The 15,150-nt window shown below is 36.5% G+C and overlaps 1 protein-coding gene across 1 annotated transcript in view; it reads left to right on the top strand.

Annotated features, from left to right (window-relative positions):
• The window catches only part of HPGDS (hematopoietic prostaglandin D synthase), a 28,935-nt gene extending 15,235 nt beyond the window's left edge, over positions 1 to 13,700 (top strand). Inside the window, exons 5-7 of the mRNA XM_040237841.1 lie at positions 1,124 to 1,233; positions 6,102 to 6,200; positions 10,073 to 13,700. Of these exons, the coding sequence (XP_040093775.1) occupies positions 1,124 to 1,233; positions 6,102 to 6,200; positions 10,073 to 10,237 (374 nt within the window). The 3' untranslated portion in view covers positions 10,238 to 13,700. The remainder of the gene's footprint in view (positions 1 to 1,123; positions 1,234 to 6,101; positions 6,201 to 10,072) is intronic.
• Positions 13,701 to 15,150: the final 1,450 nt, after the last annotated feature.

A 15,150-nucleotide genomic window follows, 5' to 3' on the forward strand; every position in this document is an offset into this window, starting at 1 on the left:
GAACCCAAACTTTTGCTAGAGTGCATATCATAATGACCACACCTATTCCCACCAACAGTGTAGGAGGGTTCCCTTTTCTCCATATCCTTGCCAACGTTTGTTATTTGTGTTCTTTTTGATGACAGCCATCCTGACAGGAGTGACGTGACACCTCATCATGGTTTTGATTTGCAGTTCCCTGATGCTTAGTGACGCTGAGCATCTTCTCATGTGCCTGTTGGTCATCTGCATTTCGTCTTTGGAAAAATGTCTATTCAGTTCTTCTGCCCATTTTTTAATTGCATTATCTTTTTGATGTTGAATTGTATGAACTGTTTATATATGTTGGGTATTAATCCCTTATAGATCATATCATTTGAAAATATTTTCTCCCATTCAGTGGGTTCTTTTCATTTTGTTAATGTTTCCTTTGCAGAAATGCAACCAGTTCAGCATGCTTCTACACAGAAGCATTTTAAATTGACACCAATGAGAATATATTTAGGAAGACCAATGATTCCTTAGCAAAATGTTGATCAAATGGCAGGAAAAAAAAAAAAACAAACACCAAACTATCTCTATTATTTTAAACTTACAGTTTCTAGAAAGCAAACACATGCTCTTGACAAAAAACTATCTGCACAAGTAGCAGTAATTCTTTCTACAAGATAAATGATAAAATATGTATAGGTTGTTTATTGCAGTATTGCTTGTACTAGCAAAAGACTGGAAACAAACCTAATCAGTTGAGGCTAGTTAAGTAAATAGTGGCACTTCCACTTAAAGGAATCCTATGTGCCTGAAAAAAGGGCAAGGACGCCCTTAAAGAACTTGTAGGGAAAACTAGGATATATGGGGAGAGGTGCATGTTGAGTGGGATACGTATTCTTATTTTTATTAAGAAACAACAGAAAAATATAAGATAAATGAATAAAAATGGTTACCAATATGATAGGTAGGTAGGGAACAAAATGAAGTGTATGGGAGCAGAGGTGGAAGTTACTTTTCACTGATACTGTTTTACTGTATACTGTTCAGAATTTTTGAACCATATGAATATGCTGCCTTTTACAAAAAAGCTTTACAATGGTAAATTAAATTGAGTATATTCTTGGGCATAAAATGTCCTCTCTCTATTCCATAGATTTGGCTGGAAAAACAGAACTTGAACAATGTCAAGTGGATGCAATTGTGGACACACTGGATGATTTCATGTCTCGTTTTCCTTGGGCAGAGAAAAGACAAGATATAAAAGTAATGTGATCAGTTTGCTATTAATCATATCCGTTTGCCAAATGTTATTTTAGGTGCTTTTAAAAGTTCCTTTTTATCAAAGTAAAACATACCTCTAGTTTTAAAATATCAAGTTATAGTAAAAAGTTTAAAACAAAGTACTACAGTGATTCCCGCCCTACCTCTTTGTATTAACCCTTCCTCAGGTGCAGCCCTTGTTTTAACACTTTTAGCTCTTTCTTTAGGATTGAGACATCTTCATATAGGATATGTAAATATGGCTTTCTCTGATTCACAAATTTTAGAAAGTTTTGTTAGACTTATGAGACTAATGACCATCTATCTCCTACACAGTCATTCTGATTCCCTTCTCCCAAACTCCTAATATTAAAATTTTGTGGTGAAATCAATAGTCATTACATTACAACGCCTTTGAAAATAATGTGCAGAACTGTGCATTGTGGTATACTTTGATTATATTTCCTTTCTCACTTTCCTCAAAGGAGTAATTGCCTTTTTTCATTTGCTTCTTTTTCACTTTTATTGCTGAACCTTCCCACACTACCCAATAGCCTGCCAATAATGTATTCCACAAAGTCATCAGATAATCTGTTGTTTCCATTATTTCCTTGGAGATATCCAGCCAGAGATTGCCATTCTCCTTTGTAGAGCTGTCTAGGTTTTTGCACAGCTTTTACCATTGGACTTCCCTTCACTGCCATCCCAGGAATATCTTTCTCTTGAGCTGGAGTCCTGTTTCCTGGATGCTTTCCTGTTTTTATTTATTCCTTTGTTTACTTGAGGCACATCCCCAGTATTCATATCTTTTATCATCAAGGCTTCTTCATTTTAAATATTGGAAACTGTTATCTTCATTTTCCAGATGAAGAAATGGAGGTTCAAGTAGAAGTGTAAATAACTTGCCTAAGGTTATTTAGCTGTTAAGTGGTACATGTAGAATTGAAATCCCAGACACTGTGGCTCAGACTCCACGTTCTTAACCACTGAGTGTTTTGTCACAGGGCCAGCAGTCATTCAAATCAGCTGTGCAGGAGTATTTATTATGTATATGTTATAGCTTAAGTGAAGTAAAAGGGTTAGTCGCTCAGCTGTGACCATCTGTGACCCCATGGACTGTAGCCGGCCAGTCTCCTTTGTCCATGGAATTCTCCAGGCAAGGATACTGGAGTGGGTAGCCGTTCCCTTCTCCAGGGATCTTCCCCACCCAGGGATCAAACCCATGTCTCCTGCAATGCAGGCAGATTCTTTTTCTGAGCCACCAAAGAAAAGCTACAGCACAGAACAAATGGCAGTCTTATCAGTTTACTTAAGCATGTTTACCTGGAGAAGGCAATGGCAACCCACTCCAGTAGTCTTGCCTGGACAATCCCATGGACAGAGGAGCCTGGTGGGCTACAGTCCATGGGGTCACAAGAGTCGGACACGACTTGGCAACTAAACCACCACCACCATCATTTATTCTAAATACCATTTGTTTGATTAGGACCCTCTGATTTAAACAGAGATATTTGGAACATAAAAGTATTCACATTTACTGGTTCCTTGATAGAAATATAAGGCATGTGGGGAGACACCCACACATGTATATATGTACACACATACTTGATTAACCAGAGCAAAGTCTTAAATAAAGGCTCAGCTTTGATGATAGAAACACATTTGGGCTCTGGAGTCAGACTGCCAGGCTTGAACCCTGATTCTCTTTTCACCAGTTGTCACTTAACTCCCTATAAAATTTCATAGTCAATGTCTATAAAGTAGGGATAGCATACAATCTACTTTAAAGTATTAGTCGCTCAGTCACGTCCAACTCTTTGCAACCCTGTGAACTGTAGCCCACCAGGCTCCTCCATCCATGGGATTCTCCAGGCAAGAATTCTGGAGTGGGTTGCCATTTCCTTCTCCAGGGGATCTTCCAAACCCAGAGACTGAACCCGGGTCTCCTACATTGCAGGCAGACGCTTTACCCTTTGAGACACCAGGGAAGCCCACTTGAAGTATGTTGGGAGGATTAAATAGTAGAATAAGTATCCATGGCTAGGTGGAAAGTGTTTACTAAATATTAGTTATTAATAGTAGTATTAACACTTCAGTGCTCATCATTTTTCCTTTTATTTGTCAGACATGACATCTACATTTCACATATCCTTATAAATGTAGAAACAAGCAGATATATAATCCTCATTTCAGAAAAAAAAAAAAAAGTATCTAAAGGTTTTTGTCCCGTGTTGGCTTGCTTTTCTCTGTTTCTCTACTTTGTACCTTTCTGTGATTGAGGCTCCATAACAGAAGCAATCTCCCAAAAGAAAATGTCTTTGAACATTTATGATGAGAGTAACTTTACCTTTGTGTTAGAATAACAATGCTTTTACATACTACCTACCACAAAACAAAATAAAACCCAACATCCACAGGACATAATCCAAGTTTATGAATAAATCATATGAAGGGACAATGTGTTGCAGAATTATTGCAAATAGCCAGGCTATCAGATTATCTGATTAGTAAAGTAGGACCTGACCAGAATACAATGAAAAACAATACAGTTCTTTCGTATCTTGTCACTTAGTCTCTCTGTACTGGTTGCATTGCTGCCACCTTGTGGTCAGGTAAAATTTTCAAAAGCAGACTTCCGAAAACAGTAAAGATGAAAAACAGTCAAGACAGTGAAAATAGTCTTCTTGCTATATGTGTTTAAAACAAAATCTATCAAATTTATTTAATTATCAATGTATCAGTGATAAAAATTCCATTTCTAATTTAAAATTTAAGAAAGTTAAACTTACAGGCAAAATTTGTCTCTGAGCATTGGTCACACTGAAAATCCTTGAATATATCAACTAGAATTTCTGTGGTTATACAATGCATTTGTTTCAGTTTTCTCATCTGAAGAACAAGGCAGGGGTTTGTGGGTGGGGGATGAAGGGTAAGCAGGACTGAACGAACATCAGTGGCCCATTTCCAGTACTAAATGAATTTGGTTAAGTGTGGATTTTAAAATGGTTCTTTGGAGAAATATACAAACCTCCTTAAATCCTGTAAAGGTTGTTTGATAGAAAACTATGGCAATAACTTTTCAGTGTGCACAAATCTACTGCCTTATAACTCCGGAGAAGAAGGTAGGAAATTTCTGAATCCATGAAGTATAAGAATGGCTATCGAGGGTTTATCAGAAAATATATTTTAAAAAGGATGTGTAGTAACATTTTGGGGCTTCTCTGGTGGCTCAGATGGTAAGGTAGCTGCCTGCAATGTGGGAGACCTGGGTTTGATCCCTGGGTGGTGAAGATCCCCTGAAGGAGGGCATGGCAACCCGCTCCAGGTATTCTTGCCTGGAGGATCCCCATGGACAGAAGTGCCTGGCGGGCTATAGTCCATGAGGTCACAAAGAGTTGGATGCGACTGCGTGACTAAGCACAGCACATGAAAACACTTTATCTTCTTTAGGTTATTCTGGTGAATATTCTTTAAAATGACTCACACAAATGTTATGCTGTTTAGCAATCTACATTTCATTAGACTGAGATGATTCTCACCACAGACAATAAGAGAACCTAGGCTAAAGGAGAAGTCAAGAGTGAAGAGAGAAGATTTTCATCTGGCACTGCCTATGCAAAGCGCTGGTGCCTCTTACACTGTGGAAATGCACAGCAGGAAAAGTAGAATTATCCAAGTGAGCACACAGGGGTTTCTGGAAAGCCGTACAGCATCTACATCCTGTTCCACTGAACTCCCTCCTGTTTCCAGCTATTCTAGGACAGCCAAGCTGGCTATTGCCTCCCCAACTGATGCTGAGCTAAGCTAAGTTGTGGGAAATGTCACGTTTCTGGGCCTATTGCCTCTCAGCTCACAAATTCTGTATAAGGGGCTAAAGGACTCCCATTATTTTTAGAATCATGAATATATTTACCATAAAGAGAGAACCATATATACAAAGGTGGTACAGAGCCGCAGAAAGCATATAAAATCAAAATAATGACAAGCTTCCCAACCTCCTGTTTGTGATATGTGACAAACATATGTAAAGGTGTAATGAAGCTTTTATAAACTGTACTCCTCAATATAAGGCATTATATTATAATAATCTGTACTACCTAGCTAAGTCATAATAGTAACTCAGCGAATCGATGAAGGAGTTATCCACTATCTGACATTAATAAAGGCTGAATTTTATTATGGGTCATTTATGAATACTGATGATGTATGCATATTTTATAGTATTTTTGAGTTTAGTTTATATTTCATATCCATAATACAAACCAGCCCAGCTTTCGTAAACAAATAAACAATTCTTACCAAGACACCATGAATAAATTATTTGTTCTTCAGAGATTTAAGTAAAAACAAAGATAATTATTTAAGTGGGTATATTTGTTCATTTTTTCCCCCCAAGGATATTATTTGCTTTGTAATAATATCTTACATATTATATCAAAAGGGGACACATCAGTGATGGATTTTATAGATAATATTCAAGGCAGAGGATCTCACTCACTCAATGTTAAGTCAAAGAGAGGAAATTTATAAAAGCCCCAAAGCATACTACTTCTGTTAAGTATAAGACTGCCAAACTGGAGGAATCTAGCCTAAGAAAATAAAGTCAATTTCTTTACCTTTAGTTACACTAGTTAACTTTAAAGGGAGTGAGCCCAAAAAGGTGGGAGGATTTTAGAAATGTAAAAACATAATGGAATAATTTTCACTAACAAAAATCAGGATTAAAAACTATGAAAAGATTTTACTGATGAATGATTTAGTCATGATAAATGAAAAAAACTATAAGAACTGATGACAAAAATGTGATATATTTCCTCTTCAACTCTTTTTCTTCCTATTATCCTTAGAGTGATCTTTCCTCTCTCCCCTAGAATCAGATATTTAAGGAGCTACTTACCTGTGATGCACCTCCTCTTCTGCAAAGTTTGGACACATACTTAGGGGAAAACGAGTGGTTTATTGGTGACTCTGTGAGTATGTTTTACATCTTAAAAAAATGCATGTACCTATACATGGATAAATCAAAAACTATAAAAATGTATTGAAAAAAGTGTTACTCATAGGGAAGAAGTAGGTTAGAGAAGTAGGAAGTAGGTTAGAGGGACAAAAGCTAAACTTCTTTGAATAAACCTTTCTTGGTGATGTTAACTTTGGAAAAACATAGTAAAGTATATAACAATTAAGAAAAACATTTTAAAAAGCTATCGCTGACAAACTAGAGCAAAGTGAAACAAATGAACTTGTGTCAAATTGGTGAATAGAGTATGTGGAGAAATACCTCTGTACTCTTATCAGTAAAAAACTATTTTAAGAAACGTCATCATTGGTAAAACACAATGATTTGACGATACACATCTCATTAGGAATATTTTCTCAGGGCAAACAATGTTAATCATACACCAGTTTCAGTTCACAATGTACTTTATTTCAGGGTAAAGAAAAAACCATTGTGTGTCTTTTTCTTGAAAAAAATGACCAACTTACTTGTCTTGGGCAACCCTAGGACCCAGATCCTTGTCTCCAAATTCTAAAAGTAACTAGTTTCTTGGAGAAACAGCTCATTCTCAGTTTGGGACAGGAAATGTAAAACACAAGCTGGGAATACTTTGTTATACCAGAACCAAATTAATTATTAAAAACAAACAAACAAACAAACCCCAAATTGGAGTTGTGTCAAAAGGACCTAGCAGTCAACTGGTAGACACTCTCACTGGCCAAAGATGAGCAAAACTGTCAAACACAAAACCTTTATAATAAAGTGCTGAATGTCTCATGTAAGTATTGAACACTGTAGTAAAAGTGAAAAACAGAATGGTTGTTAAGTAAATCAGTTGTTTACCCTCCTGATCACATGGTTCACTGCCATGGCCCAGCATCACAGGAGAGTTCTAGGCAGCCTATCACTAGCCTGGGAAAAGATCAAAATTCAAAGTGTGGTTTCTAAAGAATATGTATCATTTTTGCACCATGGTATAGTCAAAAAATTGTAAAGCTGAACCACTGTTAAGCCAGAGACAGACTGTCTATATTTAGAAAACTGAAAACCACAAAGTGTGTGTGTGTGTGTGGGGGGGGGGTTGTTGAATAAAGCATTTATCTTGCCATTCTTATGCCATTCTTATGCCAATTAAACCTCAAGATAAAAAAAAAAAAGATAGGACAAAGTTTGTCTTCATAAATGCTTTTAGTTAATAAGCAAGGAGAGATTAAAATAAACCACTGCTATCTTCCAGCCCATGATGAATCAATGGATCTAAGCATTGATTATCAACAACTGTTAATATCACAAAAGGGAGAGAACCAGATATTATGGGCCAGCTAATAGAGGAGCACACCGTCACCTATGAAGTAGTCTTGCCAAGAAAAAGTTCAAATCTAAATCTGACTGAGAAGCTGTGTTAAGTTGGGGTACCTGCCTTCAACAAGACACCATTCTAGGAGAGAAGATATTGCTTTCTGCCACACTTTGGGACTTACTCTAGTCACTGCCTGCTAGTCCTGAGGAGACAGAGAAGCGAACTTGCCATGTCTTTTGTTCCTTTCTCTGCCCTATTGACTAAACAATTTCGAATGACTTAAAAATTTTTTTCTTCTGCTTTTTATTAAAATTTCTTTGTAATCTATCTCCTGACTCCATCTCTCAGCACTATCTCCCTTCCTCCGGTGTTTTGCTTTTCCCTTAGATACAAGTCATACTCCTGCCTGAAAGCCTTTATACTCACTCTTCCTTCTGCCTGAAATGTTTAATTCCCAAATCACTGCACGTCTAGATCTTTTTATCATTCAAGCCGTAGCTTAAATGTCACCTCTTAAAGGACTTCGCCTGAGAACCTCTCTCACCACTCTGTCTTCATTACCCTTATCACTTCACGTGGATTTGTTTTCTGTTTCTTAATTGAAGTACAGTTGATGTGCAACATTATATGTTACTGGTATATAACATAGTGATTCACAGTTTAAAACTTACACTCTATTTATAATTATTACATATTGGTTATATTCCATGTTGTACAATATTTCTTTATAGCTTATTTTATACATAATGGTCTGTACGTCTTAGTACCCTCTCCAATATGTAGGAGTAGGGAACACTTTCTACCAGTGTCCATGTGGTAGAAAGCTCCCGTATATGGCTGCTGCCAGTTTCTCTGTTTCTTCTAGCATGAACACAGAGAACAAGCATGAGCCACAACTTTCCTCTTGCCTCTTTGGAAGACTTTTCAAGACCAGTAGATAGATCTGGCCCAGGCACCTATCAGTGTGCTGATTTTGCCCTGGATCCTGGTGTGAGATCTTGTGTGCCCCCTTAAGAGTAAAGTTTCTATTTCCCCGTTGTTTGAAAACTTCCAAAATCAAACCCTGCTGGTCTTCAAAGCCAAATTCTCTGGGGTCTTGTCTTCCTGTTGCAGGACCCTTGGGCTAGGGGCCCTGACTTGGGGCTCAGAAGTCACTCCAGTGGGACAGCCTCGGCAGCATGTTTATTCTGTAATTTGTCAACCGTCCCCAGCAGGATAAGGGACTGGATTAATTATATTATGAATCTGCCCCTCTTACCTGTCTCACTGTAGTTCCTTTTTTCTGTGTTTAGTTGTAGATCTTTTCTGGTAGATTCTGGTCTTTTTCATCGATGGTTGTTCTGCAGACACTTGTGATTTTTGGTGTGCTTGTAATAGAAGGTGAGATCAGGGAGGCGAGCTTTCTACTCCACTAGCTTGGCTGATCCCCTGCACCACACTTTCCATGTTTGATTGTCTTCCTGCTTCTAAAGTGAGAAGTTCATCAGAGAAGGGTCCTGCATCACATCTTGCTCTCTAATCAATCCCAGCACTTAACCTGTACAGGGCACATAGTAGGTACTTCATAAATACTTGTTGACTGAATTCTGAATCCTCTAACCAATAAACTGTCCTATTAATGTTGACAGATGTTTAGTGAGCAAGTTCATAAAACACTAGCAATCTGCATTATTAAATCCCACACAAAAGCAAAACTAAGAACAGTTCATATTTAAACTTTGCTCTTAGACTGACATTTATATGGAGCCAAAGTAACATCATCCAGATTAGTTTCTAGTCATAAAGGAATAAAACAAGTGTACAAATTAAAAACAAAACAAACAAAAAAGGTATATAAGAGTAGGACTAGGCTGTCATTATCCTATTGTACAGTGGCCAGTTATAGTAATGGTCAGACATATATTATGTCTTCTGATGTGATCCAATATAGTGTTATGTTAGCCAAAGTATTTAATTTAAAGCCATGTACTCTCTAAAGATAACTTGTACTCTATTCCTTTTTACTCTGCCATATAAAGGAACAAGGTAAAGATGAAATAATTATAAAAATCCTGAAGGAAGGACACTGTGCAGAACTAGTGTGGAATCTTCAATAATTCAATGATATGGAATAAAAAAGGGGGGTACTGTTCTGAATTGAGAGTTAAAGGATATAACCAAGTGAAATGCATGGTCCCAGAATGGATGCTGCTTTGTCCTATAAAAGACATTTGAGAAACAAATGGAAAAGCATTGATAGGGTATTAGATAACATACAAATGTACTGTCACAGAAAGGTGGAGATTGAATCAAGTTACAAAAGAGTATGTACTGTAATATCTCATTTTAGTAAAAATACACACATATGCATAGAAAAACAACCTTATACCAAAGTGTTAATATGAGTAACCTCTGGGCTTGGGAGTATGGTGTTATCTATAATTTTCTATCATATACACATTCTGCTTTTGTAATTACAGACTATTCTGAATTTTAAAAAATGTTTTTTTTACATTAAGAAATTAGGCCTTTTATATTCCAATGAAAATTTGTTTCCTTTAAACTAGGTAACTTGGGCAGACTTCTACTGGGAAATTTGCAGTACCACACTTTTGGTCTTTAAACCTGATTTGTTGGACATCCACCCCAGGCTGGTGACATTACGGAAGAAAGTCCAAAGCATTCCTGCCATCGCTGACTGGATACTGCGAAGGCCCCAGACCAAACTCTAGGTAATGCCGGCCGCCTCCCACCTTTATTCTTCTCTACAGCATCACTCTCACCAGATAAGAAGCTACATCAACACCCTGCATAATGTGCATACACCATCCCCTCAGCTCCGTCAACACTTTCACTTCTGCCATATCCTGCTTATTCAAAGAAACAAAAGGAGGAAAGGGGATTAAAAAAAAAAAAAGACTTTTGTTTCCAGTATCTTTTTTTCTCCAGAAGAGCTTCACATTTCCTATAACCAGGTAAAATAGTCTACAATGCAGGCAGGCCATGCTTTGCACTAGTTCTGACATGCATGAATTTCAGTCACAGTGGTTCAGTCACGTATTTTCCAAAAAAAGAAATGGTCTGGATTTCAGTTTCCATGCTGTATTCATGAGTAATTGTGTAAAGCATACATTTTGCTGCCCGCGCTTCAGTCCACTATGTAAATAACAGATGAGCAATCGTGCCACTTTTTTCACAGTCTGTTGGTGACTGGTCACTGCACACCTGTCATTTACACACAGACAGCAAAGCGTGTTGTTGTGCTGCCTGCTTGTTTCTCAATGATAAACCCACTTGACATTTTACAAAAATGGATAATTGAAAAAAGGAACTCACCCACAGCAAAGGAAACCATTAACAAAATGCAAAGACAACCCTCAGGAGAAAATACTTACAAATGAAGTGACAGATAAGGGATTAAATCTTCAAAATATACAAAAAGGTCATGCAACTCTGTCAAAAAACTGACAACTTGATCAAAAAATGGGCTAAAGTTCTAAAGAGACATTTCTCCAAAGAAAACATGAAATGGCCAAAAAACACATGAAAAGATGCTCACCATCACTAATTATCAGAAAAATGCAAATCAAAGCTGTTGCTTCAATGAGGTATCACCTCACAGTAGTCAAAATGGCCATCATCAAAAAGCAAGTCTATAAATAATAAATACTGGAAAGGGTATGGAGAAAAGAGAACCCTCTTACACTGTTGGTGGGGATGTAAACTGTTATAATCACTATGGAGGACAGTGTGCAAGTTCCTTAAAAAACTAAAACTAGAACTATCATATGATCCAGCAATCATATACCTGGGCATATTTCCAGAGAAAACAATAATCTGAAAAGACACACGCACCCTGATGTTCAGCGCAGCACTATTTACAATAGCCAGGGCATCGAAGCAACCTAAATGCCTGTCAACAGAAGAGGGCTAAGAGGTGGAACATATATATAAAAGAATACTATTCAGCCATAACAGAATGAAATAATGCCATTTGCAGCAACATGGATGGACCCAGACATGATCACACTATGTTAAGTAAGCCAGAAAAATATCGTATCACTTGTATGTGGGATCTAAAAAAGATACAAATGGATTTATTTACAAAACAGAAACAGACTTACAGAAATTGAAAACAAATTTATGGTTACCAAAGGCTAAAGTGTGTGTAGTGGGGAATAAACTAGGAGTTTGGTATGAACATACATATACTACTATGTATGACAGATAACCAACAAGAACCCCCTACTGTATAGCACAGGGAACTCTATTCAGTACTGTAATTACTTATATGACCAAAGAATCTAAAAAATATATGTATGCATAACTGAATCACTTGGATGTACAGCTGAAACAACACTGTAAATCAATTCTACTCCAATAAAATTAAAGTATTAATAAAAAAAAGAAAAAGAGAACTCACCAACAAAGATGATAGTGCAGTAAAGAAAAGTGGTAATGCTGGAGTGAAACTCAAAACTGAACATAAATGGAAAGACTGTCTTCACACGCAGTCTGAAGAACTTGGTGAAGGCAAACTTACTGACATAAATGAGGAAAGTGGTTGTGACAAAGATGAAGATACCCTGGAGGAAGTGAGACTGGTGAAAGATCCTTCACATTAAAAGAAGAGAGGATGAAAAGAATGAGAAGCCAAGCCACAGATAGGAAGACAATATCTGCAAAAGGACTTTATCCAAAATATATAAAGAACTCTTAAACATCAACAATAAAATAAGCAACCTGATTACAACATGGATGAAAACATCTGGATACATACCTCATCAAAGCCACACAGATGGCAAATAAGCATATGAAAAGATGCTCAACATTATATATTACTAGGGAACTGTAAACAATGTTACTATTACATACCTATTATAAAGGTAAAAATTCAAAATATAACACCAAGTGCTGGCAAGGATGGGGGGCCACAGGAACTTTTATTCATTTCTGATATAAATGCAAAATAGTACATACACCTTGGAAGAGAGTTTGGCAATTTCTTACAAAATTAAACATACTCTTACCATACGATTCAGCAATCACACTCTTTGGTATTTGCCCAAAGGAGTTGAAAACAGGTCTACAAGAAAACCAGCACACTGATGTTGTTGGTAGCTTCATCAATAATTGCCAAAACTTGGAAACAACCAAAATGTCCATTAGTACGTTAATGGATAAGAAAACTGTGGTATACCCAATAAGAGAACATTTTTCATTGCTAAAAAGAAATGAGCTATCAAGCCATGAAAAGACATGGAGGAAACTGAATGCATTTTTAAAGCAGTAAGACTATTCTGCAAGATACTACAATGGGTTCATTTGTCAAACCCATAGACTGTACAACATGGAGAGTGAACCTTAGTGGAATCCTGGACTTTTGGTGATTATGATGTCTCAATGTAGGTTCATTGATTGTAACAAATGTATCATTTTGGTGTAAGATGTTGATAGGGAGGGAAGTTGTGTTGTGTGGGGACAAGGGTACATGGGAACCCTCTGTACTTCCTGCTTAATTTGCTATGAACCTAAATCTCCTCTACTAAAGTCTATTTAAAAAGAAAAAACAACGGGGGTGAGGGGCATTATTTCATAACACTGAAAAAGCAATGAAATGTTGGAAGCTGATTGAAATCTAGGATTATGACTATTTGCCAAGGTTAAAAAAAAAAAAATTCTTGCCTCCAAGTTTTACAGGAAGGTAATGTTAAAACTACTTTGATAAATTTTTTATAAAAATTAAATTTTCTCAACATTTCTAATATTTTACAGTGCACTAAATATTAGTTTTCCTACTTCATTCATTTACTTATACATTTATTTTATGCTGACAAAATTTTTAAAGGTCATGGAACAATCATTTTTCCTGATTATTTTACATTTTCAACTTGAATCATTTTTATAGTTCTATATGACTGTATAAGAACTACCCATATAAACAAGCCATTTACATAGAAATCTTTCAATTAACTGTATATTTGGATTATCGCAATCTATTTTAAACCATAATTATATTGAAAAATAACATTAGTTCAATATACATGTTAATATTATGGAGTTGTCTAATCTTAGTATGTCATATCAGGAAACAGATTAACAAAACAGATAGCCTTATCCATGAAATGAATGGCAGAGGAAAGAAAATATAGTTGAGAAGCAAAAAGTGGGGACAGGGTGTGGGAAAAGAAGAAAGAAAAGACAAGTCCATCTAATTGTGATCTTGTTTAAGGTGCTTCTTTCTTTATAACAATGATCTATGAAATCTGAGGAAAAAAATTACTGTACAGATTATTAAGAATTACACTGAGTCAGAAAGATAAACATCCTATTCTAACACATATATACGGAATCTAGAAAATTGGGACTGAAGTATTTATTTATAGGGCAACAATGGAGACGCAGACATAGAGAACAGACTTGTGGACATGGGGAGGGGGAGGAGAGGGTGAGATGTATGGAAAGAGTAATATGGAAACTTATTAAATAGAAAAATAAAATAGATAGGAAAGGGGAAAATAGTAAAATAGATAGCCAATGGGAATTTGCTGTATGGCTCAGGAAACTCAAAACAGGGCTCTGTATCAACCTAGAGGGATGGGATGGGAGGGAGATAGGAGGGAAGTTCCAAAGGGAGGGATATATGTATACCTATGGCTGATAATGTTGATGTTTGACAGAAAACAAAGTTCTGTAAAGCTATTATCCTTCAATAAAAAATTAAAAACAAACAAAGAATTGCACTGAAAAACAAAGTGTATTTCTCAAGTACCTTGCTTCTTCAGATTACTTTTCTTACTGTTAGTAGCTGTTAAGAAATGATAATAGGTTGTAAGCAACTTCTCATTGCAAAGTCCTCATATATGTCATCAGGGCAGTCTAGAGGGAAAAAAAATTGTCCTTCACAGAAGAAATTCAAATAATACTCTAGATAATAAAGGTAGAAACTTTTCTTCCCTCTTATGTATATTGATTTTCCTCCACATAATTACATTCTATTGATAAATATAATGAAAACTCTATAAGAGTCCCACTGTTTACACATATCATGATTCAACAGAAAATGCAACCACAGCAGATTTTATAAGGAAATATTTCAATCATAGCATCATCATAACCTTTAGGTAGTATTTTTTCACTGAAAAGAACATATTGTATTATCCCATCCTGTATTTAAACATCTCCTCACTGAGCAAGTAAGCAAGGGTCAGAGTACATGAATTAATCACAGCAGAAATGAACTGCATATTGTATTTATAATAGGTAAGAAACCCTACCTTTTGGGAAGTTAAAACAATCAATTCCTTAATTTTATAGACCATTTAAATATCTTAAGGTCATACAAATGGAAACCAAATCTCCTGATACTCTTATCTAATCATCATTATACAATAACACCCACAATGAGGAACAACATTAATATTTCAACATACATATCTATTGGTATAAAGTTAAAGACTGTGGGGTCAGGACTAAGAGTTATGAAAACACATTATGTCTCTTAAGGCTTCCCTGGTGGCTCAGACAGTAAAGCGTCTGCCTGCAATGCGGGAGGCCTGGGTTTGATTCCTGGGTCCGGAAGGTCCCCTGGAGAAGGAAATGGCAGCCCACTCCAGCACTCTTGCCTGGAAAATCCCATGGACGG

Source organism: Oryx dammah, unplaced genomic scaffold (genome assembly GCF_014754425.2).
Source record: "Oryx dammah isolate SB20612 unplaced genomic scaffold, SCBI_Odam_1.1 HiC_scaffold_3, whole genome shotgun sequence".
Taxonomy (NCBI): Eukaryota; Metazoa; Chordata; class Mammalia; order Artiodactyla; family Bovidae; genus Oryx; species Oryx dammah.